Source organism: Macrobrachium nipponense, chromosome 1 (assembly GCF_015104395.2).
Source record: "Macrobrachium nipponense isolate FS-2020 chromosome 1, ASM1510439v2, whole genome shotgun sequence".
NCBI lineage: Eukaryota > Metazoa > Arthropoda > Malacostraca > Decapoda > Palaemonidae > Macrobrachium > Macrobrachium nipponense.
The window spans coordinates 42,864,225-42,891,855 of NC_087200.1; the positions used below are offsets into that span (position 1 = coordinate 42,864,225).

At 36.7% G+C, this 27,631-nt stretch overlaps 1 protein-coding gene across 3 annotated transcripts in view; it reads left to right on the forward strand.

Moving 5' to 3' along the window:
• The window catches only part of LOC135219287 (myogenesis-regulating glycosidase-like), a 77,862-nt gene that overhangs the window by 15,517 nt on the left and 34,714 nt on the right, over nt 1-27,631 (forward strand). For 2 of the 3 annotated variants that reach the window (XM_064255917.1, XM_064255918.1), the window contains 5 exons: nt 196-348; nt 1,873-2,065; nt 5,900-6,059; nt 16,516-16,680; nt 27,234-27,407. In XM_064255917.1, coding sequence (XP_064111987.1) covers nt 196-348; nt 1,873-2,065; nt 5,900-6,059; nt 16,516-16,680; nt 27,234-27,407 — 845 coding nt within the window. The remainder of the gene's footprint in view (nt 1-195; nt 349-1,872; nt 2,066-5,899; nt 6,060-16,515; nt 16,681-27,233; nt 27,408-27,631) is intronic. The other variant, XM_064255919.1, reaches the window with a different exon arrangement.

Consider the following 27,631-nt stretch of genomic DNA (forward strand, 5'->3'; position numbering starts at 1 on the left):
TAATAATAATAATAATAATAATAATAATATTAATAATAATAATAATAAAGCAATGTAATATATTCCTTTTTGGCCAAGTATAATAATAAAAGACATCCCAGTTTGGACTGGTCGTCGTCCAGCCCTGAAACAAAAATGTGACTCAGAGAAACATACAAAATAAAGCCCTCTTAGCATTGTTCTCTTCTCTCGCAGCCATGATGCCACCTGGATTACTAATAGCTGGTATCTTGATGTTGGAAATTCAAAGGTTTGCAGCGAGTGGGGAGCCTCTTATCCATGTCGAATCGCCTTACAATTCCGTCACAGTGGAAGAAGACAGAATCCTCCATTTCGATCACCCGAAAGGTAAGTTCACCATGGACTCTCTTGGAATATATTTTTGAAATTCTGCAATGCTGAAGGATTTTCTAGACCCTGCGGCTATGTGTATTATTATTATTATTATTATTATTATTATTATTATTATTATTATTATTATTATTATTAATTTATTATTATTATTATTATTATTATTTTGTTAAAGAGAATGGCAGCATCAGTGGAATTGATTCTATATATGGTCTTTTCAGTTCTCATTATTTCATTCTCATCAGAGCTGATATTTGCTAATAACTGGCCCGATGTCCATAGCCAGGGTAAGAGGGTAAGGAAATGATTTTTTGAATTAATTTATTTTTATTTCATATAGAAGTTAAAAATGTCGTATGATCACAATAAAGTTTTTGGGGTTCTGAATTTGCAGAATCTGGATATCAGGGTTCTCCAACTTCTCGTGTGGAGAATCCTCTTCGTTGTCTTTCTAAGGGCGTAGAAAGACAGGGTCGTTTGTTGGTAATTATAGTGTCCCGGGCACCCCATGTGGTGAAAGCTGAATTTACATTGGCTGGTCCAGTGGATTAAACCCCTGAGTAAAGCCATCCCCAGAGGTAGTCATTTGCACTGGTCCATTCGATTGGCTGTTGGGTGCTGGCGGGCAGGTTAGGTTTCTCCTTTACAATGTGTAGGGTCTCAGGAGGCGAAGACGACGGTGGTCTGCTGCCTTATCAATAATTCTGATATTAGGAATTATATCCTTTCGTGTTATTCTGATATTGTGGGTGTTCTTGGCATGATTATAGATGACACCTTCCTGGGCATGGCAGGACATCCTCTTGGAAAATCTCATCGTCGTCTTACTGATGTAGGTGCTAGGGCATTCCCGGACAGGGCATTTGTACTGGTAGACCACATTGGTTCTCTTCGGAGAGTCGTGCACTGCGGGGGCTGGGTTGTTTTTCATGATCAGGCCATTGGTCTTTCCAATTACTTAGGGAGTAAGCCTACAAACTATTTAGTTGTTGTTGTTGTTCTAATTGAGATAGGAAAGGTCTATGAAGATCCTAAAAAGGTCTGAAAAAGGTGTTTCACGTTGAGTTTAAGGATAGGATATTTATGATTAATTTATTAGAATGAAAATGTAAAAAATAAATAATGTGTATGTTAAACAGTACAGAAAAAAAATTCTAATAGAATATAGATTATTTATTTTAATTTTCGTTGATGAAACAAGGCTGTAGATTTTAGCATGTTTCGATTTATGGTAAAATTAGGAATATAACTAATGAGTGAAGGGAAAATCTTGCATGCGTTCCAAGTAAGCTGGAGGTCGGATCGCTCCTTGTTTTTTTTGCATTGTGATAGTTATAATATTGAAACAAAACTACTGCACAACAACATAAATATGCAATTCAAAATATGTATATATACTTCATTCAAATATCAGAACTAAAAATTATGCTGTGATGAGCTTTTGATAGCCTTTCTAGGACTTTTGTGCCTATTTCGTGCTCATAAACAAACACAAACACAATCTCTCTCTTTCTCTTTCAGGCAAAGCTCGGGTCTTTTTGGGCCTTACCTTACCTGACAGTTCAAGTCCTGTGCAGTGCACTGACGACATGAAATGCCTAGATTTCGGAGGAACCTACTTAGAAGCGCATGACGAGGCGCACTGCCAAATGATTACCTGGGTCACCGACACTCTTTCCCAGTTAAAGGACTGCGTGGTGCTGGATGGTCACTGGTAAGTCTACAACTTAGAAACTCATCCTCAACTCACTGCGCACCTATCACAAACATGCTGCAAACAAGCAATGGCTTTTTCTATCCGCCTCAGATCTTTTAAGACTACTTAGGCTGAGGGCTGTAAATTGGTATGTTGATCATCCACCCTCCAATCATTAAACAAACCAAATCGCAGCCCTCTACTCTCAGCAGTTTTGATTTTATTTAAGGTAAAAGTTACCCATGATTGTGTATCTGCCACCGCTGTACGTACCAACAACACTGGCCACCACTGGGCCGTGGCTGAAACTTTCATACAGTCTTATTCGCTGCACAGATAACTCGATTGCGCCAAAGAAATTTTCAAGTAAATGTATCCAGAGCCTTAGAATTAGTCATTGTTTTCCTTACCATAAAAAAGAAATCCTTCATTTCCAGTTCGGTCTTGTTCCAATATGCGCAGAATCCACAACTGAGATCATTAGTAATTAGCTGGTCCGCTGCTATGGTAGGTAGCGTTGTGGCATGCCACTCAGATGTCGGGAATTCGCACCTCCCACGAGGCGACAAAAAAAAAAAAAAAAAAAAACCGGCTCTCTTGCGGTGGGAGGTTGAAACCATCATTCTTTGGAAGCTTGAATTTCAAGTCAATCGTCCCCGTGGCCTTGTTCCATGTGAATAGGTTTCATATACTGAAATAATAATAATAATAATAAATAATAACCAAGTAAAATTTAAGCACGGAGTTCAACTAAGTCAAGCATTATACGGAAATTAAGCAGAAAATGCACAAACATGAAACTGAACAATGGAAAGCATGAGTATTTATTGAAAGAAATGTAATTCACTACAGTAAGATAATGAACGAAAAAAAACTGCTTTTACATAAAAGTGAAGACTAATTTATTACTATTCAGAAAGAAATCGATTTCATTTGTTTCCAGTTTAAGCCAAGATCACAAAATATAAGGCAAAACTGACAAGGGAGAGAAAGAATTCTTACATTCTTTTTCTATTTTATTTTTTCGTATGGGGTCCACTTTATAGCCGTATAATTCAAACTTAAAACGAAGAAATGTAACTGGTCCATAGGTCCCATACATTTCCTTTATTTTTTACCCATAATGCCCCTCTTATCTCTAGTGGACAATTGTTTCTATGATATACGACAAGCGTCACTTTCCCTTCAACACTAAATAGTGGGTGAATTTATAGACTCTTAAATGGTATACTAAAGTGCTTTGATTATACGATGTCAAGAGTTCTGTTATCAAAGGTAATATCTCGAAGCCTTCGCTTTGCTGTGCAAAGAAAATCTGAATTCCATTGTGGAATATATGAGCTCTGGGCATTTTCATAACCAAACGAAACTAAACAAATTTCTCGTTTTAGAGTCTTAGTGAAATCCAGTTCTCAGAATAATTGTTCCAACTAGTTTTCCGATATCCTTATTCCATCTTAAGTTTGTATTTGGTATAATACACTAGATTCTGTTATTATTACTCTCTCGGTGTGGTAGAACAGATTCTGCTGACGCTGATCACAATGAGAACGTTTATACAAATCAAGAGAAAATCCAAGATTTTACTTAATATACTTTCCTAGAGAGATAAAGACTTCTCCAGGAATATGATCCCGTGCTGGCATAAGGTCAGCCTAATCTGAAATGTGCGAACAAACTTCCTCAGGCTACAATACTGACAAGAGTGAAAGATCATAGCAGAACCAAGAGAAGATCAAGAGTAAAGAAAAAAAAAACTAAAAAAAAAAAAAAAATTGGGATGGAGCGAGAACTGCCAAGAAAGAAACATGAAAACAAAAGTTAAACTTCAGGATATAAACGGGAAAGTGAAATACCTTAATTCAAAAAACGACATTTCTCTTTTTAATCACTTCTTACGACCCTCATTTTACATGGGGATTTTATCACCCCCTTACATCAATTAGTAATCACTTGGTTTGACTAAAAGCGAAACGATCTGTAATCTATCTTGGAATGTTTTGATCTTTTTAAAAGAATATTTTTTCTTTTTTTTTTAAGGAAGACCGTTAGTCCGAAGCCAGCTCAACTTTCACAAGGGACAAGACTGGGAAGACTTTTTTACTCGGGAAGATTCAATAGGTTTCAGTGCTTCAGATGCTTCTCAAGTTTCCCACCTTTGCAAAGACCTCATTTATTATTTTACACGAATTTTAGCTGTTTTAAATTGATTTAATTTACTTTGCGTATTCATACATACATATATGCATTATATATATATATATATATATATATATAATATAATATATAAATTAGTATATATATATATATATATATATATATATAGTATACATATAGTGGAAGTAAATAGAGAGATATATATATATATATATATCTAGATTTATATAGTTATAAGATGTATACGTTATATTATATATATATATATAGATATATATATAATATATTATATATGTATACATTTTATATATATATATATATTATATATATATGTATATACTATTTTATTATATAATATATATATATATATATATATATATATATATATATATATATATATATTCATGTGTGTCCACGTATTGAATAAACAAGCACAATTAGAATGAGAAAGAACCAACTATCACTAAAAACTAGCATCAGGATTGTCAAAAAGTATGAAAGTCATATGAAAATAAAGAATAAAGATTGGTAGATGTAAGCCCGTATACCGCGGCCACGGTCCAGATGTATCTAGACCGTGACCGCGGCGAACTAGACTGTGGCAGTTGACGTTTTTCTATAGAATTTTGCCCCTGAACAAGAATTTAAAGTAATATTTTTTTCGGCGGGCTGTAATTAACCTGTAATTTGCCTTTGAACTCTACCCTACGGTAAGGGGGACCGATGGGAATGCGGGGTTTTGGGTGGGGTTAAAAACACGTTACCAACTCCTCTCCCAGTATCCCACCTCGAAGACATACGGCTCCCTGGTGGTCACGTACCCCTCGCCCACTACCAAAATTCAAATATGGCGGTTTGTTTACGTTTCTTGGCCCCGAACCAAAACTTCGAAGATTGTTCAGTCGAAGTTGACCAGGGCAGTTGACGTTTTCCTATGTTATTTTACTTTAAAAGAATTTAAGGTAATATTTTGCCGGTCGACTGTAACTAATCTGTTATTTACCTTTGAGCTCTATATACGTCGGTACATCGCACCCTTTCTACCGCCATGTAGTCTTCAAAGGTTATTACGGTTTAATTGCAGTCGGCCGAATAAATATTACTCTAAATACTTTACCGCGGAAAGCGGCTTGGAATTATCCGAAAATTAAGAGTAATCCCAAGGACTTCTCTCTCTCTCTCTCTCTCTCTATCTATCTATCTATCTATCTTTCTCCCTGTCTATCTGTCTATATGCATATCTATCTATTTATCGGTCTGCTTGTTTTCTTCTTGCCTTTTGTAATTTAGGGACGTAGTATAGAAACTGTAGTCATTAATCAAAGTCTATTTTTCATCACTCAGGACGGAATGATGAGATGGCTAAATCCTCCTCTTAAAAACAGTATCAAAAATTTAGTTTTTTATGACTGAACTTTTAAATTTCATTCTGATCATTAACCTTTCAGTAAATAAAGAAACTTTACTTTTTCAGACACTTCATTCTTTAAAATAATACGTTTTGGCTTTTTCTTTTGAAATACATAAACAACAAAACCGATTTTTCTTTGTAACTTCATAATGATCATATTTATTATCTGCCCGCCCCCCTACTGCACCAAAAACTTATCACTGACAATTCATTGCCTTACAACATTCGCAAATGCTCTAAGGAAATTATATCTGTAAGTACCTCAATCGTTTCTTGTTCCGCAGGTACGGAGGAGGTCAACAGATCTCCCAGCCTTGGCCAATAGAGAAGGTGCCACGCAACGAGACACCTTACGTAACAGCTGACATGTTGCAGAGGAGGGACCTGTGGTACGGGGGAGTCTCTGAACCGTACTGGATCTCTTCTCGAGGAATAGCTGTCAGGGTAAGGTGGTTTTACGTATGTACAGGTTAGGGTTAGGAACGGAATTTTATTCATTTATTCATTTGAGCATTTCTTAGGCTGCGGCCCCACCAAATCCGTCATGTGCGTCCCACACTGCCAAAGGGGCTTCGTCTGTCTATAAGCATCTCCGTCATCTGCATATGTGGCCCCACCAGACAACATAATGAACAGTTCAGCAGCACTTGTCGTCGTGGAGAGAGTGTGTGATTCACTGTCAACCAAATTAGAAGTGTTGGAAGATAAGAAATTTACGATTCGTGACATAAAATAAGACAGAGGAAAGAATGGAGAATATCAAACACTCTTTCATAAGTTACAGCAGCGCCAAGACAAGTTTTTTTAATATCGTAGAATGTTGCCAAAAAAATTGACTTAAGACTCACAAGGGCATTCAATCTCAGATATCAAAATATCGAATTACATCAAATTGCGCAGATTTTTTGTTCCATAATACAAAACATGCATGTGAATGAATATATATATATATATATATATATATATATATTATATAGTATATATATATATATATTGTTATGGGCGTGGCTGGGAGGTGGATGGGTGGCTCTAAGCTTACCTTGTCAACAACACTCTGACTTCAGGGTGGCCGCACACCAGTGATAAGAAAAAGTAGCACTCTAGTGATTATAATAGAATTCAATTACTCAATTGAGATTCAAGGTAAACTTAGTGTCCACTTCAACATATAATTCACTAAAGGGGATCAGAAGAAAATATACAGGAGCTAACAATAGATCCCCGTGGCACTACACGTTACTGTACAAGTGACAATCTCAAAACAACATAACACAATACTGCAGATAAATGATTCAATACAAAATCTCACTGGGTAGTAAAAAGGGGAGTAGGATGCCTGCAAGGGATTGGTACAAGGGGAAAATGTACTACACTCTTCACACTAAGGTCCAGGAATACTTGATTGGATATGACACTGGCAATGGGAAAGGGGTGGCGCCCACAACATGTACTCGCAAATCAAATCTTTTGTCTCTGTAGAATAGAGCTAATTGGCCGTCGCAGGGAACCTCAATGGGAGTGGCATTGCAATCAGTCAAAACCAAGGGAGAATATGATGAGAGGCAAAGGGCATGTTTGGACTACAGGTTCATCAGCACTGGAGTCGGGGGCGGTTGCGAAGGATCCCAACCTTCATAAGGACAGCATCACATGGCCGTCTAGGACAGATTCTCTCGTCATCAGCTGGCTAGTGAACTTTTATTCTGGCTAACTAATGACCAGCAGCATAGACTTACTGCTACACTAACTAACTAGCAACGTGTGAGTTGTTGTCACATCTATATATACCGAGAGATGATCGTCGGTTCCTTGTTTTCTTGTTTTGATCGCAGATAGCTGGCCTATTGTCTCATCTTCCTTCGGGGATGCAAATCCTGGCAGGTAGCTGGAAAGGAAGTTATAATGGCCAGACAAAGGTTTGAAAGAAGGGGTGAATAATTGGTAAGCCAATAACACTTGAGAGGCAAGAATGAAACCACTTGAGAGGCAAGGATGAACCAGGTGTAGCTTGGATCAGGTAGTGTCGAGGTGGATCACAGGTGGACAAAGGAAGGCATGAACTGCTGCCTAGCGAATTCTCCTAATGACCTCGGCACGATTCTCAAAGGCAGTAGGGTACAAACGTGAAATTACTTCCTATTTGGGCTGGTAGTAAAATCCTAAAATGACTGTTGGGATAAAGGTCTTAATTCCTCGCTTCTAAATTGCTTGTGGGACCAATGCTAGGGCCAAAGCGACTGTTTATGAAATATAAGATGAGTTGTCTGAACACTGCTTTATTTATTAGATTTTACTGAGAAGCATAAACAAACGCAAAGTAACATTTACGTACACACACACACACACACACACACACACACACACACACACATATATATATATATATATTATATATATAATATATATATATATATCTATATGCTTATATGTCACTAAATAGCGTGTGACAATATATTTAGCCAAGGCCACAGGAAAAATAAAAGAAGGAGTACCGAGCGCTTTCCTGTTATTTCAACACATTTTTCGAGGTACCTCGAAAATGTGTTGAAATAACACGAAAGCACTCGGTACTCCTTCTTTTATTTTTCCTGTGCCCTTGGCTAAATATATATATAATATATATATATATATATATATATATATATATATAGATATATATATATATATATATATATATATATATATATATATATATATGTGGGAATTGAACACTAGATATTAAGCATATTGAGATATTAGTTTTGTATTTGTAGTGCTAAGTACACATTTCATCTATTGCGCCTATATGGGCGTAAATTACCTTTCAAAATCCTCTGGTAGGGCTGGTAGGGTTCAACGAATCTCTCTCTCTCTCTCTCTCTCTCTCTCTCTCTCTCTCTCTCTCTCTCTCTCTCTCTCTCTCTCTCTTAAAATTCATAACTAAAACTAATTTGACCGTTAAATTCATTTGGAAATTTAAGGAAAACATCACTGGTTCAAGAAATATGAGGCATAAATTCTGAATGAACAATAGATAATGAAAACGGGAACTCAAAAACATAGCTAGGATATAAACTAATGGAACCAAAAATGCCTCAGCACCAGTTATTACTACTGAAAGGCATTCCAGCCACCGCATAAGAAATAGACAGTGTTGACACGACCATCACAGAAAAACAAAAAGTCATAAGTAATCATAACAGAGTGCACCATTTTCCAAAAGTCCTTTACCCTCTTAGGGCCAAAAATACATATATAAAACACGTGAAACAATAATAAAGGGGAATGATGCATGACACAAATCGTATGAGATACACTAAAATGCATTAACTGAAATGGTAAAAAAAAAACGTTAAAAAAGAATACAAATGTGTACTGAAAAATCACGTAAAGTATTCAATATTCGGTCCTCACTCTCAACAGTCCTGGAGGCTCCATCTCTCCCCCACAAAAGGCTGCACTGCTCAAAAGTGCGTTCACATTAGACAAAGCATAAATGAAATATCTTCACATATTTTCTCTTTTAGAAGACGTACGGTGACGAACACCGTACACACGATTGGCATACTCTGCCTTATCTGTGACGTTACATCAGAAGACTCCGTCACACACAAAACCGACATCTGATCATCAAGTCTCCGGTCATTGGAAGACACTGGACGTAATGTAGCAATAGTGGGTCACGTCACAGACTTGCTTATACTTATTGTATCACTTTCTAAGTCATCCACGAAAATACTTTTCATTAGACCAGGTAAAGCTCATAATCCCAACAAGACGTCTGCTATTAGCAAACTTCAAGCTAATCTGGGATATCTTCGGCAACACCTGCTGTTCCTCCACGCAGTTACAGGCTGAGACACAACATCAGCTACAATGGGAAAGGGAAAAAAAGGTCTTTTAATATCCTGAAGAAAAGCCAAGACATGTGAGACATAGTCTGTATTTGATAATCCAGCAGCATCTGAAGATGAAGTGGCGAAAGCTGGCGGAGATTTCCTCCTTTCTGTGTATGGAGCTGACAAAACTCAAACCTTGGATAGGTAATATCGCTTTTATGCATACAAGAGAACAGTAGCAAAGATGTCACTCAAGTCTGACTTTCAGCTATCCACATTGCCACCAGAATGTGATGCAGCTCGTCTGCACTGGTTTAGGGTGTTCTTTCAAGTGCAAAACTGGCATGGTAACCATCTTTCTCCAAGCGAATGGGGATGGGACAGTTGCGGAACCGGACTGAAACCAATTCCTTCAATCAAACCTCCAGCTCCAGATGACCTGTTATATTTAGTGAGCTGTAACTGTCGCAAAGGTTGCCGTCATCAATGTGTATGTAAGAGGGCTGGTTTATCGTGCTCATCCATGTGTGGCCAGTGCCGTGGAGCTGGATGTGAAAATTCGCTACCATTTCAAGAGGAGGATCCTGAAGAAGACAATGAGTTGATACAAATTTGATTTTGAATCACGTGTGTTTGCTCTGAGTGTGGGATGTTCAGGTCTAATTCAAACCTTAATTACTTTCCCTATATGACATTTAATGCATAGATATTTAAACTAAACATGCTGCCATTTTCCTTGTGTTTATGTGTATATGTTCATATTAACAAACAATAATAATTTGTCATTGCAAATGAGAGGTTTTTTCTTTGTAGTTTGTTGATATATATACGTATATATACATATATTATAATTATATTGCGTATATTTTACTTGTTTATATATGTGATCTAGGTATATATATATATATAAATCAAATATATCATATATATATTTTTATCGATATATATCAAAGTACGGTATGCATCACACTTTCTACACAAAAGATTTGTCCAACATAGTTTATTTTTATAAAGATCATGTTTTTTCAGGCGCCCGATTTGATTCTGAAAAAAAGGGTAATCTGCATAAGTTCCTTCCAATATCATTATTATAACTAGCATAATGATGTACTATATAAAGACAATGTTGTTCAGTAATTTAGCAGAATGTTCGCAATTTAAGCCCATTATTTTATTTTTTAAAAATACTGTTGGATTTTGTATGTGTGAGCCTTTGGGTTTCTGCTTATTTCCCCCTCATAACTTCCTTATTTTTTAAAATATGCATAAACTTGTATATATATTTCAAAAGGGGAAGGTTTGTTCTACAACTTTGGTTTCGGTACATATTTTCATACAGGCCACCATTTCTGTGGAAATTGTCTTTGAAAATAAAGTTATTACTTAAATTTCTGAACAACTTTTATTGAGTGGTATTTCTTCATAAAACTATTATCTTACAAGATATTTGAATTTCAATATGGCGACCATTTTTCAATATGGCGGCTAACGCAAGCGCGGGAGGCCATGGGACTTTTGATACATTGTTCAAGTCTCATATCTCTACATATGTACCAAGTTTCAGCTCTTATCTAATTATTTCACTAAATCCCTATATTTTTCCCTAACGCTCCTATGGTATACGAGTGTAGGTAAACATTCATGACATCAAAGAGGGTGGAGTTTGAGAAGGGGGTTGACAGAGAGAGAATGAGAGGGAGAGGAAATGAGAGAGAGTAGACGGGATGCTAGGGAGAAGAGGAAAAAGACAGGGAGGGTTAGAGAGAGAGAGAGACAGACAGACAGACAGACAGAGGCAGAGAGAGACAGAGAAGAGCGGGTGTTTGGGAGGAGAGAGAGAGAACGAGAGAGAGCGAGTTGGTATTAGTGAGAAGAAAGAGGGAAAGCCATAGTGATTGTTGGAGAAAGAGAGAGAGTTAGAGAAAGGAGCGAGAGAGAGAGAGAGAGAGAGAGAGAGAGAGAGAGAGAGAGAGCAGAGGGGGTGTAAGTAGGAGAAAGATGGAAAAAGTGAGTGAGAGAGAGAGAGATGCACACACAGAGACAGAGAAGAGCGGTTGTTTGGGAGGAGAGAGAGAGAGAGACAGAGAGACAGACAGACAGACAGAGGCAGAGAGAGACAGAGAGAGAGTTCGGTACTTAGGTGGGCGGAAGGAAAAGAGGGGAAAGAGAATAAGTGACGTTGGATTTGAAGAGAACGATACGAGTAAGAAGAAAGAAGTGCTTTCTCTTTTTCTTTTTTTTTCCATTTAACCGGACTGAGCCACAGCAATACGTAGCCAGGTACAGCTAGTATACATATATTCAATTGTAACAGCCACAATGCCCTCTTAATTTCTCGGATTCTTTACACCTTTTTGGATACGCTTGTCACTACAAAGCCTTAAGATTCAAGTGCAAGAAATATGAAGAAGTTGTGATGGCTTGTTGCGGGAAATGAACCAAAGCACGACGAGGTCACATTGTCGACCTGACCTCGTCATTTCCTGCTACCGGACATCATAATTCCTTCATATTTCTAGCACTTGGATCTTAAGGCTTTATAGTGACAAGTGTATCCAAAAACAGCAAAGAATTCGAGAAGTTAGGAGTGCATTGTAGATATTACAGTTACTTATTGTTCAAATAGACCAGTAGATTCCACACAAACACACATTTTATATATATATATATATATATATATATATATATATATATATATATATATATATATATATATAAATATATGACTGGTAAAAATGTTCTGTTATAACAGAATTCCATCCAATAAAAGGAGCCCATAAAAATACCAAAATATAGAGAGAGAAATACTATATTTCAGAGACTGCTGTCTCCCTCTTCAGGTAGATGAATGAGAAAAGTTACAGAATAGCTGGTATTTATACCAAGAAGCCCATCCACAAGTGAGCCAATTTAGGTCACTCTCGCTGATAATCTTCCATTAATCTTCTTAAGCGTTTGTTGAATGAAAAACTAACGATGATATCTGAGTCCCGTCCTCCCTTTGAGATATTCATTACCTGCCTCTTTTTGTTCAAGGCTGATTCCATCATTTGATTCTTGTCCCAGCAGTTGCTGCTATAGATTATACGTGACAAATCCCAGTTTATTCTATGGTTATGTTCATTTATATGGTTGAAAATAGCTGAGTTCTGTTGTCCATATGTAACTGACCGTTTATGCTGTATTGATCTCTGGGGAAGTGATTTTCCTGTAAATCCGATGCAAGATTGGTCACAGTCCAGGCATGGGATTTCGTAAATGCCAGTGTCCTTGGGGGATGTCTTTTGTTGGACGTTAATCAGGGATTTGGCTAAGGTGTTTGGGTAAGTCATAAACTAGAATTTGTCACGTAGAATTTATAGCAGCAACTGCCGGTACTAGCGTCAAATGATGGAATCGGCCTTGATTAAAGAGAGGCAGGTAATGAATATCTCAAAGGGAGCATTGGACTCAGATATCATTGACAAGGTTTTCATTCAACCAATGCTTAAGAATATTAAAGGTTGATTATCAGCGGGAGTGACCTAAATTGGCTTACCTGCGGATGGACCTCTTGGTATAAATACCACCTATTCTGTAACTTTTCTCATTCATCTACCTGAAGAGGAAGACAGCAGTCTCTGAAATATAGTAGTCGTGACTCTTATCACCTCTGTAAGCTTTACTAAGCCTGCCCTTCTTATTTCATCATTTTCCAATCGCTCAGATAGTGACATTCCCCTAGACCACCTCAGCATTCTCATCTCCGTTCTCTCAAGCTTTGCTTCCCTTTTACTTCTTAGAGCCCATATTTACAATCCATACATTAACACTGGTGTTATCACTGTACTACAGATCTAGACTTGGTTGACATTTTCTTATCACATACCACCCCAGCTACATCTCTCCACATGGCCACATCACTTTTATCCTACTGTCAGCTTCAGCCTCACATCCTCCCTCTTCCCTGCTGACCTTTACTTCAGTTTTTTCTGGTATTTTCCATCTTACGTACTTCTACATTATTTTGGAAGGTATGACCATCATTTTCTTCTGATAATTCGTCAATTGTAGTTTTGCCACATGGGTCATTAGCTTTAAAAATAGAACCTCTTAAATTTTCGATTTTTTCTTACTTTTTAGATGTGCTTGCCACTATAAAGCCTGCGATCCAAATAGGAGATATAAACAAATTCTCAAGTCCTGAGGAAAACGTCAGATTTTTTTATATACTTCCATTTGGAGCTCAGGCTTTATAATGACAAATGTATCTGAAAAGTAAGTAGAAAGCAAGAATTCGGAGGGTATTGTGATTATTATGTATACGTAATACGTTCCCAGGAGTGACATGGGATTACGACCGATATCCGTAAGCTTTTAAGTGCTAAAATCAAGCACCAACCGCCTACAGAATTCATTCTGATCAAATTTGCAAATTGACGGATTTTAAACAAACAGATTTGGGAAATCTGGCGAGGAGCCAAAGAGCTAAATCCTTTGCTTAACAACGTTTTCAGCTTACCATTTTCGTTCCCGGGTCCATAACAGATTTTCAGGGAGGATTACTGCCACAAAAGAGATGACTGCAGCATGTTCTCAGTATACGTGGGATACTATAGCTGCAATATATGTATTAGTTACTTTTAAAACTACATTAAGATTCAGTGTAAATTAGGCGATCAATGGCTATTTTGACAAATTCCAAGACCTTTTTGTGTGGGGATGGGGCTGTTAAAATCGTTGCGGATGTATATTTCCGAGGTATTGGAAAAAAAGGTAGGAATTATAAACTTTACGAGATATTGGAAAAAAAACTGGAATTATAACTCGTCTTATGATTATGTATAGCCTGATGTGCTGCCTTCTGTTTTTCTTTTTCGTAATTTCTCTACCGTAGTGATTCTGTCTTCATGTTTCGTCGGGTAAATAGTGTTAATTTCGCATTAAATTAATTTCATTTACGTGGAGAAGCCATACCTGGCTGATGTCTGTGCATCACTTGATGGTGTTTTAAAGAGCTTCAAAAGCATGGTGCTTTTTTTTATGGCTTTAATATTTAGTAGGTTATGGAATTGGTGATGCAGTCAGGTAAGAACATATACCATATCTGGTAAGTGACCATAAGAATAATTTATTGTTGTGAATGATATTTTTGACAGGATTTGTGAATTCGGCATTGTTTTCTGTTGGGAATGTTAGCTTGCCTCATGACAAGCAAACCCACCCCTCACTTAGGATTAACAAAAAAGAGGGACCGCAGTGGGAAACCAGACCATCAGTGTCTTCAGCCTTAAGGTCAGGTTTGGCTTGCCTCTATGGCTAATTGCTATTCACTTTAGGGATAGTTGTTTACAGGACGACAAATAAGTAAAGTATGTAACCAAGGACTATTTCTGATTTACAGCTGCCTAGGCCAGGTTAATTTAGGCTAGGTTAGGCGATGTCAGGATTCATCCAAGTTTATATTTTAGTAAATTTTGTCCGTAAAGCAGAGCACTGAGGCACTTAAGGCAATTTAGCGCTTAAGGGAGTTAGACAGCAAGCTAAAGAGATCCAGAAATTAATGAAGATGAAGTACAATGATCTAAAGGTGAACTAGAATAACCTCCCCCACCCCGCATTGCACTAAAAATTAATAGTTAAAGGGTTGGAAAGTAAGACCAGAAATGGAGGTAATGAAAATCGCTAATAAGTGGGTGCAGCTAGGGACCGAAGGGGCGTTGCAGACTCTCTTTAAAAGTGCATGCAATGCACCACGGAAGGTGCACTGACATCTTTGATAAGGTTAGCTGGCCCCAGACCAGTCATATAGAACGTGTCGCCCAAAAGGTCAGGATAGGGAAGGTAAATTTAAGATGCACCTCCGTTCCAGAGTTCATTTCGGTCCCAACACCCAAAAAACCTTGCTTTCCTTGGGTTTCTCAGCATCGTCAGAGGCTGTGGTATGCGTAAACTAAGGGTTTCCGACAGCAATACATGTCAAAGTCATCAAAATCATACCCAAAAACTACCATAAAGCTATATTTTGCATTCATACTCGATTAATGGTTTAAAAGTAACCTCGGCAAGAACAATGAATATCCCACATTCGGTACAGTTCAGTTACTTCGGTTTCTAGCATTCTGCTGCGAAACTTTGGGTTTTTTCGGTTTCAACGGCTTTATTTCTGGAATTGACATACATATTACTGCCTGCGTTTTGTTTTCCTTGTTTGTTTGTTTTTTTTGTTTGTTTATTTTTTGTCTGGTGTGGGTGGTAGTGCAGCCCAGGAAAGGGCATTATGTTGCCTGTCAATTGGATATACATTATTAAAAGCACATGAACAGGCTAGCATGCAAAAAATGAGCCCCTTAAGTGGATAGTGCTTCCGGTGCACCTTACGTGGTGCACTGCATGTATTACTTAAGAGTCTTTGCAGCGTCCCTTCGACCTCTAGCTGCAACCTCTCTCATTTTTTTTACTGTACCTCACTTCATATTCTCTTTCTTACCTTTTACTATCCACCCTCTTTAAAAAAAGTTTCCTAGTGCAACAGCGAGGAGGTTTTTATCCTTTTTCTTTCAAACCTTCTTAATGTCTGTCAGTTCACCTTTCAGCACTGAATGGCCTCATAGATCTCAGCACTTGGCCCTTGGCCTCAATCCTATATTCTGTTCTATTCTACGCAGACAATAAGAGTTACTATAGTAAGTTCCTAGTTATTCATGAAGGTATGTGGTATCAATAACAGTGAACTCAAACATACAACCCCGTAGGGAGGTAGACCCGTCAGTTCAGTACACCTCAGAGTGCGCTGTAGGCACTACTTGAGGCTCTTTGCAGCGTCCTTTCGGCCCCTGACTGCAACCCCTTTCACTCCTTGTACTGTACCTCCATTCATATTCTCTTTCCTCTATCTTACTTTCCACCCTCTCCTAATGATTGATCCGTAGTGCAACTGCGAGGATTTCCTCCTGCTACACCTTTCAAATCTTATTGTCAATTTCCCCTCACCGCTGAATGCCTCATAAATCCCAGCGCTTGGCCTTTGGCTTAAATATTCAATATTCAAATTCACTTCAATTCAAACACACAATCATTAACAATATCATTTACCCTCACAGGTAACAGACGACACACCTCTTTTCTTGAGTCTCCCGGACGAAGACGAGGATGGGAAAGCTGACCTCTTGTGTCTGAGAGCCGCCCGGGAGCCACCATACCCGCCGCTTCCAGACTTTCCTCTCACTTTGACATACTACCTGTGCTCTGGAGCCAACGTCAAGGAGGTACGGATGTTGTTCGAGCTTCGTTCGTTTGATCATTTCATATACTTCTTTTTCTTTCTTCTTCTTCCAGCTTGCCATGTTCCTGCATTCTTTGTCTCCTGATGTCACATCGCCCTGTAGAGACAAGGCAGTTGGACTGACAACATTCCAAAAATCAAGTATACCCATTATTATTATTATTATTATTATTATTATTATTATTATTATTATTATTATTATTATTATTATTATTATTATTATTATTATTATATTGCAGACATATGAGCAAAATGTTATGCTATAACATACTACAAAAGTCAAGCTTAAAAAATAGAAAGATGCACGTTTTCAAGATCCTGCTTACCTCTCATTTTTAACCATGAAATAGGTGTTGCACAAGCTCGCTGCAAATCTCAACTCTCATTTTTGTTGTTGCAAAGTATTAAAGGCAAATCAATGCTGATTTAATCCACGTTATTGTGAAGGATATTTGCACAACTGTCCATAATACATATGGAATCTTATGTAATAAGCCAGAGGGCTAAAACAATCCTGACATTTTCAGTAGAATAGAATGACCTCAAAATGTCCTCAAAAGTGATCACAAAATGAACGTAGTACGCAGGGGTGGTGGGGGGGAGGGGGAAATAATACAGATGGAGTCAGTTGTAATAAACTCATCAATGATGACGAAAAATAAATTGCCTGCTGTAAATTACCCAGAATAGAAAGTAAAACGCTTTAAGGTACCTTAGCAGCCTCTGTAATAACAATAAGAGTCAAAATATCGGTAAAGTTGTAACAATAAGAGTCAAAATATTGGTAAAGTTGTAACGATAAGAGTCAAAATATCGGTAAAGATATAATAATAATAGTCAAAATATTGGTAAATTTGTAACAGTAAGAGTCAAAATACTGGCAAAGTTGTCCAGAGACATGATCGCACTTTTTATGAACAGAGGAGAAATGACCTCTAAAACTAGATCTCTATAAAACAGGGATGAAAACTTGAAGGCCCTCTTCATCCCATACAAAAATTTTGGCCGATACCGATACATTTCAGTAAGCTCTTTCTGAATAATTCCGTTGCTTTTGTCTATTAGACTCCTGCTCTCTTGCCGTGCAGATTGTTTTCTACAACGTGGTAATTGATATTATAATTTTTAATATATATATATATTATATATATATATATTATCTATATATATATATATATATATATATAATATATATATTATAATATATAAATCTATATGCACACATGCATATATATATATATATATATACTATATATATATATATATATATATTATATGCATGCAGTATATGGTACCTGCTTGTTAGTGCAAAACTATAGTCACCGTGACTGGAGCACATTATGTAATGCTTATATGTTCAGCTTTCTTATGATTGAAGTTCCAAATTATAGCCTTATCCGAAGTTAGATACAAAAGTGTTGGCCCATTTTTTACCGATACCGAGTACCGATACCTAAAAAATTAGCCGATACCACCGATACCGGTACTCTGGTATATCTCTAATTCACACTAGACGTTATACAAAAATGTCTACTATTATATGTAATATGATTGTGATTTCTATAACAGAGTAAATATTCTACATTTCTAAGTCTCCTACTTCACATCCAAATTAAGGCAAACAGTTTTCTTTATATAAGTATCGCAACACTTACTTTTAATAACAGGTGTTGCAAATTTACTGTTTTACATTAATTGATGAGTCACAAGATCAATTTTGATTATCTGATATTCACTATTAAATAAGGAATAAATACACATCATACGTGGATATATGAAGATACTCGCAGTTTACTAATAATTCATTATAATACTTCCTTTTTTGTGTGTCCCTGTTTCCTGTGTAGTAGGATTATTATGATAATAAAAGCCTAAATACACATAACGAGGTAACATAACAAAACAATCTACTAGATGCGAAACAGGAACATCTAGTTCCCTACCAACGGCTACATTAATTATCTGGAGGATCCTACGTTAAAGAAGTTTGTCAACTCACCCTGTCTGGAAATGTCTGATCTTATTCTAAAGCCTAGCCTATCCAGAAAGAGCTGGTTAACTATTTCGTGTATCCTTTAATGTTATTCATGATAAAATTCTCATTCACTATTAACAATTGTCCAGTATCAGCGTAAATACAGAATTCAGCTCCTCGGCGTAAGATGGCCCTACATCCAGGTTAAAACAAAATTAGACTAGGCAAGTTCAGGCAAAATACTCGTTGTAAAATTACTTTTTGGGTTTTAGTGAAATTTGTCAAATTTCAGTTTCTTATATATATACAGATATGCAACATCCACTACAAACAACGGTACATTACGGGAAATTGCCAGGCTAATGCAAATAACATCCAGAATAATATAAGTAGAATACAAGAAGAGACAAGAATCACGATTATAATAAATTTAGCAATAAAACTGGGGCTGCGCCAAGAAGGATTCTACCCCTCAGTAATAAACAGCATATTAGCAGATAACAATACACTTCTCTGAAGAAACAGTAAACATGATACCAAGCACCATGAAAAGGAATAATAGACAAGAAAACCTTACAAACAAAGCAGAAAATTTACAAGCAACTCAGGATACACAACAGGATGTGCAAGAAAGCACACAATATGAAGAAAACACAGCAGAGAGCTCAGAAGACGACTCCTCATTAGATGAAGACTTTATACCCGGAAATGAGCCCAATTCAAATTCGAACTCGCCAATCCATCCCTCAGGACGCATAAGTAATTTGCAAGAAGCGCAGCAGCATCAATTAACAGAAGAAATACAAGCCTTACTACTAAGCTTCTCGGATTTCTCCAGTTCTCCTATTTTACAAAATCCACAAGACTCAACTTCAGCACGCCAGTAGCCAAGAATACCGAAAACGGAAAAATGAAAGAAAAAGAACACAATTATTAGACCACTGTAACTCAAATGGACTCAACTCTGCGAAGAATTAAAATAATTCAGCATAACGTGAAATCTTGGAAAACAAAGAAATTTGAATTATACAATATATATAGAGAAGAAGACCCAGATATAATACATATACGCAAAACTTTACTGATGAACCCTTTGCAGGAATAGCAATAGCAATCAAGAATAATATCAGACATAAGATAATAAACGATTTCCAAGACGACTTTTTAGTAGTCCAAATTCATACTAACAAAGGGCCAATAGTGATCGCTACAGCTTACAAGACGCCAAGAAGACATTATTTCCCGCTACCAGATGTAATGAAGTTAATGAACAGGAGGGAACCTACCTATCTCATTGCAGATTTAAATGCCAGACACCAACTATTTGGATATAGGCAATCTAATTACACCGGTAAAGAAATTGTCAGAATAATAAATAAAAAGTATATCATACACTTAGGACCTGATTTTGATACTTTCGAAGCAAATAACAGAAAAGGAAAGCCAGATATAATATGAGGAAATAACAAAATTCATCTCAATATTGCCATTACAAGAGGGCCAGCAACTTCCTCCGATCATATACCAATGGTAATTACATTGTCAACAAATCCAATAATGATTCCATCCTTAGAAATACCAAATATAAAAAGAGCAAGCTGGGAAGGCTTCAAAAATGAAATAGAAGGAAAAATTATTCGAACAACAACAAAAAATTCAAAAATGAAATAGAAGAAAAATTATTAGACAACAACAAAAAATTCAAATGAAATAGAAATTACAAAAGAAATAGTTGACGAAGAACTTGAAGAATGGTATAAAAATATAGCGGAAGCTATAAAAAATCATATACCCATAGCTAAATTCACAACACTTTCACACCCTATTAGTAGCGATAAGTTAAAATTGATACAATGACATTACAACATCCAAAACACAGTACTTATAACAGGTTGGAACAATACATTAATGAGAACATATGTATCATTACAAGAACAGTTAGTACAAGAAAACTCAAGATTATATAATCAAAATTGGGAAGACTTAATAAAGAATACACAAATACAGTACAATAACCCCAAACATTTCTGGAACTCCGTTGCAAGACTGATGGGAAGCAAAACTAATACATCGCCATACATAAAGCATAGGAATGAGAAAATATATGATGACCAAGAGAAAGAAGTACTGCACAAGGCCTACTGGCAGGATATATTCCAGATAACGCAGGAGGATAACCAAAATTTCGACAACCATCATGAGACAATAGTCAATGAATTCATTGAACAACATAGACACAGAACGAATCCTCATCATGCAGCTGACATTAACAGACTCAATGAAGACTGCCCTCTAACAAGGAAAATAGAATTATGGGAAATCAAAATAATAATTAGAAATTTTAAACACAAGGCACCAGGAAGAAGTGGAATTAACAAGGTCATAATTCAAAATTTACCAGACATTGCACTTGAAAAATTAAGAGAAATATACAATTGGGCTCTCTCCATGGGATATTTTCCAATTATATTCAAGAATGCAATAATGATTTTGATACCCAAACCAGGAAAAGATACGTGCCAGGTAGAGAATTTTAGACCAATATCATTACTAGAAATACCTGGCAAAATATTTGAAAAAATAATTAACAACAGTGAATTAGCAGAAGAATCAGAAGCAGAAGAGAGAAACCTTGACCCAAACAACACAGACCACAGATGGTGGAGAAGAGTATCTTCATATATTCATCGCGATGAACCTCGACCATTATATTATTAAGAAATGTCTTGTGAAAAAGTAATTTGTAGAATTCCCTATGTAGATATAATGCAAAATCATTATGATAATTAAAATTAAGTTTAGAGTTAGAAAATTGGAAATTTATTAAATATGATTATATTATGTAATAAAATTCAAAATATGTAATCTGTACAATTCACCATGTCAGTATGATGTAAAATCATTAATGTATTATGTTAAGATTAGTTAGAAAATTGTACCCTTACCCAAATAAAATTGTGGATAAACCACAATTTACATTACTCTTACTAATACTTAACTTTCCAAACTATTCCCTACCACGGTTAGCTAGCTAACACCCCTCACTCTTCTTTCACCCATCTTACCTATCAGCTAAAAGAAAAAAAAAAAAAAGTTTCTTACATCGTTAGTACCGGGCTTGTTAGATTCTAATATTCGGTTCCGTCGTTTCTTCTGTGAAATATTTCAATATGAAGTTTGTTTCAAGTCACACCTTTTTTATATTATAACGGATCGCTCGCGGTTTTAAAACCCAGTATTAAATAATCCTTTTCTTCTCTCTCTTTTCCTTTGATGCTACTTACGAACCATGAAAGTCTTATGTTCCCTGATGATAAAGGAGAGATGCAAATATATTTCATTCAGAAAGAAAGGTCTCTTAATTTTGTTACGACATCTTGACTTTGAAGATTCTGTTTGGGAAACTCGTCTCAACCAAAACTCTGCTTCAAGCCTACGAAAAAGAGACCTACCGCTGACAAAAGCGACATTTCCAAGATTAGAGTGGGCCTCGGTTTTCCCTCAATATCTTGGAGATTAATGGACCTTGCTCTTAAAACTGTTGGAGCATAAAAGCGAATCTCTCCGTCCACTAGACGATGAGATTCAGGGAGAACTCCATTCTTCCTGAAGGATGGAATTTTGGTGTATTCTTGAGTTCAGAATTTTGCAATATACTCATATTCTATGGCGCATGCGCACATGCCACGTCAAGCACTTTCCAGAGAAAGGTCGATGACCTTTCCATCTTTTTTGGTTCTCGAGGAATTACAAAAGTTGATTACGGCAGAGAGAAATACTCCTACATGAAAATAGGCCATTTTTGTTTAATTATTCAAACTTTGAAAGAGCAAAAGTTACGAACCGTTCGATCGACACGGCTCAGAATTTGCAGCCTTCATACTATTATCACAAACTTGTTGCATAATGAAATGTTTTGTGTCTGCCAACTTTAGACAAGTAAAAACAAAAAATGCGAAGATTTTTTTATTTTTTTTTTTGGGGGGGGCGCAGTCGTGTTTTCTGTACATCTCTTTGTAGCTAAGACCAGCCCACTGCTTACATCACGACCATCCCTTGAAGCCGATTTGTTGGCAATGTTTTTAAAGTTAGTTAATCTGCTGTTCTTTTCATTTTCCTTCATTTTACAATAGTTGTTTTACGGAACTGAAATACGTTCTGCTGATTGTCAAGAGGAAACGTTATATTACTCCCTGAATTACAATCATGATGCACATTTAACTGAAAATGGTAAAAAAGTAGGAAAATATGAATGAAATCAGGAGTGTTCCGCGAGGCTGCAATGTTGTTTTTCGTAAAAGAGGTTCACCTGAGTACGGAAGTGCACTTGAATTACAGGACAATGATAATTACAGTCTAATATTGTCAATTGTGTTCGCCATTCTAAGCTTAAACATACAGACTTTCTCAGAGCTATGCAGATTGGTATTTCATGTTATTTCTAGGAAATATTACTACATTTGAATAGTCAGAACATCGATTTCATTGCAATCGTTTACACATTCAGAGGGATGACTAGTAGTGACCACACTCTCCTAAACCATAATATGCCCTGTTTAACTTAAGGTTACAGTATGATAGGTTATGTGGGACATGTTGGAAATAATTTGCTGAGAATTTTCTTAAGGACGTTATCTCTTTTCATAATAACAGGATCATAAAAAATGGCGTAGACCCATAATGTCCAATGTCTTTTTGTCGGTTTACGTAGCGTATGGCGTTTGGATTACGTATAGGCCTTTCTATATTCAGCTGTTTTATTGTAGTTCTTTTAGTGGTTACTCTTGTTATGTTGCTGCTGTTATGGTGTTTTTAGTCTTCGAATATTTTCCATATGGTAACGTAATACATTGGCAGAATATCCATAGACCTATTTATAAAATACTGGTGTAAAGAATTATCTGCCAACTCTTGTTAACTGAAATTTAGTCAGTTGTTTTATTTAAAAGTAATCGAGATCTTTATGGATATAGTCTGCGCTAGAATATTCTCCTAACAACAGAGAGAGAGAGAGAGAGAGAGAGAGAGAGAGAGAGAGAGAGAGAGAGAGAGAGAGAGAGAGTTTACTGACTCTATGTATACTTTTGTCCAACAGGGTTTGGATCATTTCCTACATAACTTTTTCAGCTTTCATTTATTTTTTTCTTCTTTTGTTAAGTATCTTATGATGCTTTCCTACTATAGCCTTCAGTTTCATAGAAATGGTACAGCAGCCTTAAATTTACTTACTCATCACAGTAATATAATTTGCTATCCCTTTAGTAAATATATTTTCAATATATTTCATCGGGAGCAGTTTGATAGTTGTGTGTAAGTCTGAGACAGTCCTGTGATTGATCTGTGTACCATCGGCTACTTGCCCATAAATTTTACTTTTATTCTCTGTGGTATAAGTGGCTCTGCATTTGCTATGGCTATCGCCTCATGTACACATGTATGTGAATATTCACATGCTTATACGTGTACATTTCACCGTATGCATATACATTATATATCGGGAAGGCAGGGCTTCTATACTATTTAAAAGCTACTCCATATCCAACAGATACGGAAAGAAATTTATTTGCAGTAAGAAATTGAGGCGTAGGCCTATGCCTGCATTGCCTCAAAATATAAGAATTTTATACGTAAACTTCATCTCAAAATGATGTTAACATTTGACATGCAGGGTTATGCTGAATTAGTGCCTTAATATCTGAACTTGCTGCATAAGTCTATGCTTCATTTCAATTAATGTGGTCTATGTGGAATTGCTTATGTTGGGCAACACCAATTTAGAAAAAAAAGACAAGAGGCATGTGTATTTAGGGTGCGCATGATAAAAAAAAAAAGATGCACAGACAGACTGATCCAAGATCTTCGAAATAATGTACAACTTAACATATTTTTTATCGGAGATATCAATTGCATACTTTATTATTCTGGGAACTCAAATCTGTGGCGTCATCTTTCATGCACAGAGCTCAACATGACCGAACTGAGTCAAATCCGTACTGGCAAACATTTGAACTGTTAATTAGTGTGACGTCATTCCCCTTCCGAGAGCTAGCCAATCACTGGCGTGCAGTGGGAGGGGCTTAGCTGCAAAAGGCCTTGGATTTTGCTATAATCAAGGCTACCGAAAATTGATCTATCTTTCGGCGTCTCGGTATAATGCTGTATGAGCCGCAGCCCATGAAACTTATACTACGGCCCGGTGATGGCCTGGCTTCATATCGTTGCCAAGACACACGATTATGGCAAACTTTAACCTTCAATAAAATAAAAAGTACTGGGGCTAGAGGGATACAATTTGGTATGTTTGATTATTGGAGCGTGGATAATCAACATGCCAATTTGCAGCATTCTAGCCTCAGTAGTTTTGAAAATCTGAGGGCAGACAGAAAAAAGTGTGGATGGACGAACAAAGCCGGCACAATAGTTATCTTTTCAGAAAACTAAAAGTGCTTTTTTGCTTATTGGTATAAATATTCTTTCGCATGAGAAGCAGACTACTAATTTAACATTGTAGTATTGAATGGTAGTTTGGATATTTAGTTATTCTGTTTTTGTTAATACTTTGATAGGTTACATGGGATTTCCTGCTTGCACGCGCGCAGCACACGCACACACACAATCATATATATATATATATATAGTATATATATATAATATATAATATTATATATCTATATATATATATATGTATATATATATATATATATATATATATATATACCATATATATATTATTATATAAGTAACATAGTTTATGTGTGTGCACTGGGCGCGCGTGCGAGCAGGAAATGCCATGGGAGCTATCAAAGCATTAACAACAACTCAATAACTTAAACATCCAAACTACCATTCAATAGTAAAAGGTTAAATTAGTAGTCTGCTTGTCACGCAAAAGGATATTTATACTAGTAAACAAAAAGAGCTTTTAGTGCTCTGAAATGATAACTATTGTGCCGTCTTTGTTCGTCCGTCCGCACTTATGTCTGTTCACACTTATTCTTTCCACCCTCAGATCTTCAAAACTACTAAGGCTAAAGTGCTTCAAATTGGTATGTTGATCATCCACCTTCCAATCATGAAACATACCAAATTGCAGCCCTCTAGCCTCTGTAGTTGTTATTTTATTTAAAGTTAGTTTGCGATATAGGCCAGGCCATCACCAGCCAGTAGTAAAAGTTTCATGGGGCACGACTCATACAGCATTTTACCGAGACCACCGAAAGATAGATCTATTTTCGGTGCCCTTGATTATAGGGAAATCCAAGGCCCTTTGCAGCTAAGCCCCGCCCACTGCACGCCAGTGATTGGCTGGCTCTCGGAAATGGAATGACGTCTCACTAGTTAACAGTCCAAATATTAATCTTAACAACTACATTGCTCTCTCGGATTCTCGATTTCCTTACACTTTTTTGCATACGCTTGTCACTGCTTAGCCGGAGAACATTAGAACGATGTAATGTTAACCACAAATAAATCCTCACACTCACCAAAGTACACTCCAGAATACCTTTCCTGGATCCAGATATTGTAATAATTCAAAAAGGAAAATATAACAAAAAACATGTACAATGTTTTAAAACGCTTCCTTATTCTCGTAAATATCATAAAAACACCGGTAAGTTTCTCTCGTACTGAAAACAAACTGATCAAAGATTCAGTGGTAACAAGTTTTTATTGAAGAAATATTCCATGAAGTTACTGGCCCTTATTGAAAACATCTGTGGACTAAACAGCAACACAGGAAAGTGACAGACTTTTGCACCTGAAGACGAACAACACAGGAAAGGGACTGAATCAAGGCGACAATATTTTGCACCTAAAGACCAAACAGCAATACAGGAAGATGGCAGAACCAAAATGACTGAATTTTGCACCAGAAGACAAGACAGTAACACAGAAGCACGACAGAATTTTGCAGCTGAAGACAAAATAACAACACAGAAAGGAAACAGAATTTAGCACCTGAAGACAAACAACAACACAGGAAGGTAACAGAATTGTTTTCTTGAAGGAAAAATAGTAAAACAAAAAGTTGAAATAATTTTACACCAGAAGACAAAACAACACAGAAATGAGATAGAATGAGGCACCTGAAGACAAAGCAGCAGTCAAAAAGGAGAAAAAATTTGCGCATGAAGACAAAACAGAGATTTGCACTTGAATCCAAAGTAACTACACAAAAAAGGAGACGGAATTTTTCACCTGAAGACAAAACAGCAACACAGACAGGAGATATAATTTTGCACCTGAAGACTAAATAACAATGTAAAGGATACAGAATTTGCACCTTGAGACAAAACAATAACGCAGAAAGGAGACATCATTTTGCACCCGTAGGGGAAACAACAACACAAAAAGCAGACGTAATTTTGCACCTGAAGACAAAACAGCAACACAGAAAGGGGACAATTTTGTAAATTAAGATAAAACCACAAAACAAAAGGACACAAAATAACAACGCAGAAAAGAGACATCATTTTGCATTGAAGACAAAACTGCAACACAGGAAGGTGACAGAATCAAGATGACAGCATTTTATACCTGAATTCCCTCCTTCCTTTCAGGTTCACGAAAGGACGACTCCGGTCTCATTCCCGTATCCTCCCGCCATTCCAGACGTCAGGATGCTTCAGGACCCGATCTGGTCAACTTGGGCCGAATACAAGGAAAATGTTAACGAGCAGAGGGTCCGGGAATTTGCTTATGGGATAAAAAGAAGAGGATTCAATAACTCACAGGTATGACATGAGAGAGAGAGAGAGAGAGAGAGAGAGAGAGAGAGAGAGAGAGAGAGAGAGAGAGAGGATAGAGAGAGAGAGAGTGAGAGAGGAGGAGATAGGAGAGAGAGAGAGAGAGAGAGAGAGTGATTTAGCATTAAATTATATAGTGTATTAACAGCTATGGTCCATCGACATCGAAAAAAATGTTAGATTTTTTTTCTTATAAAAGTTATGTAGTGGTA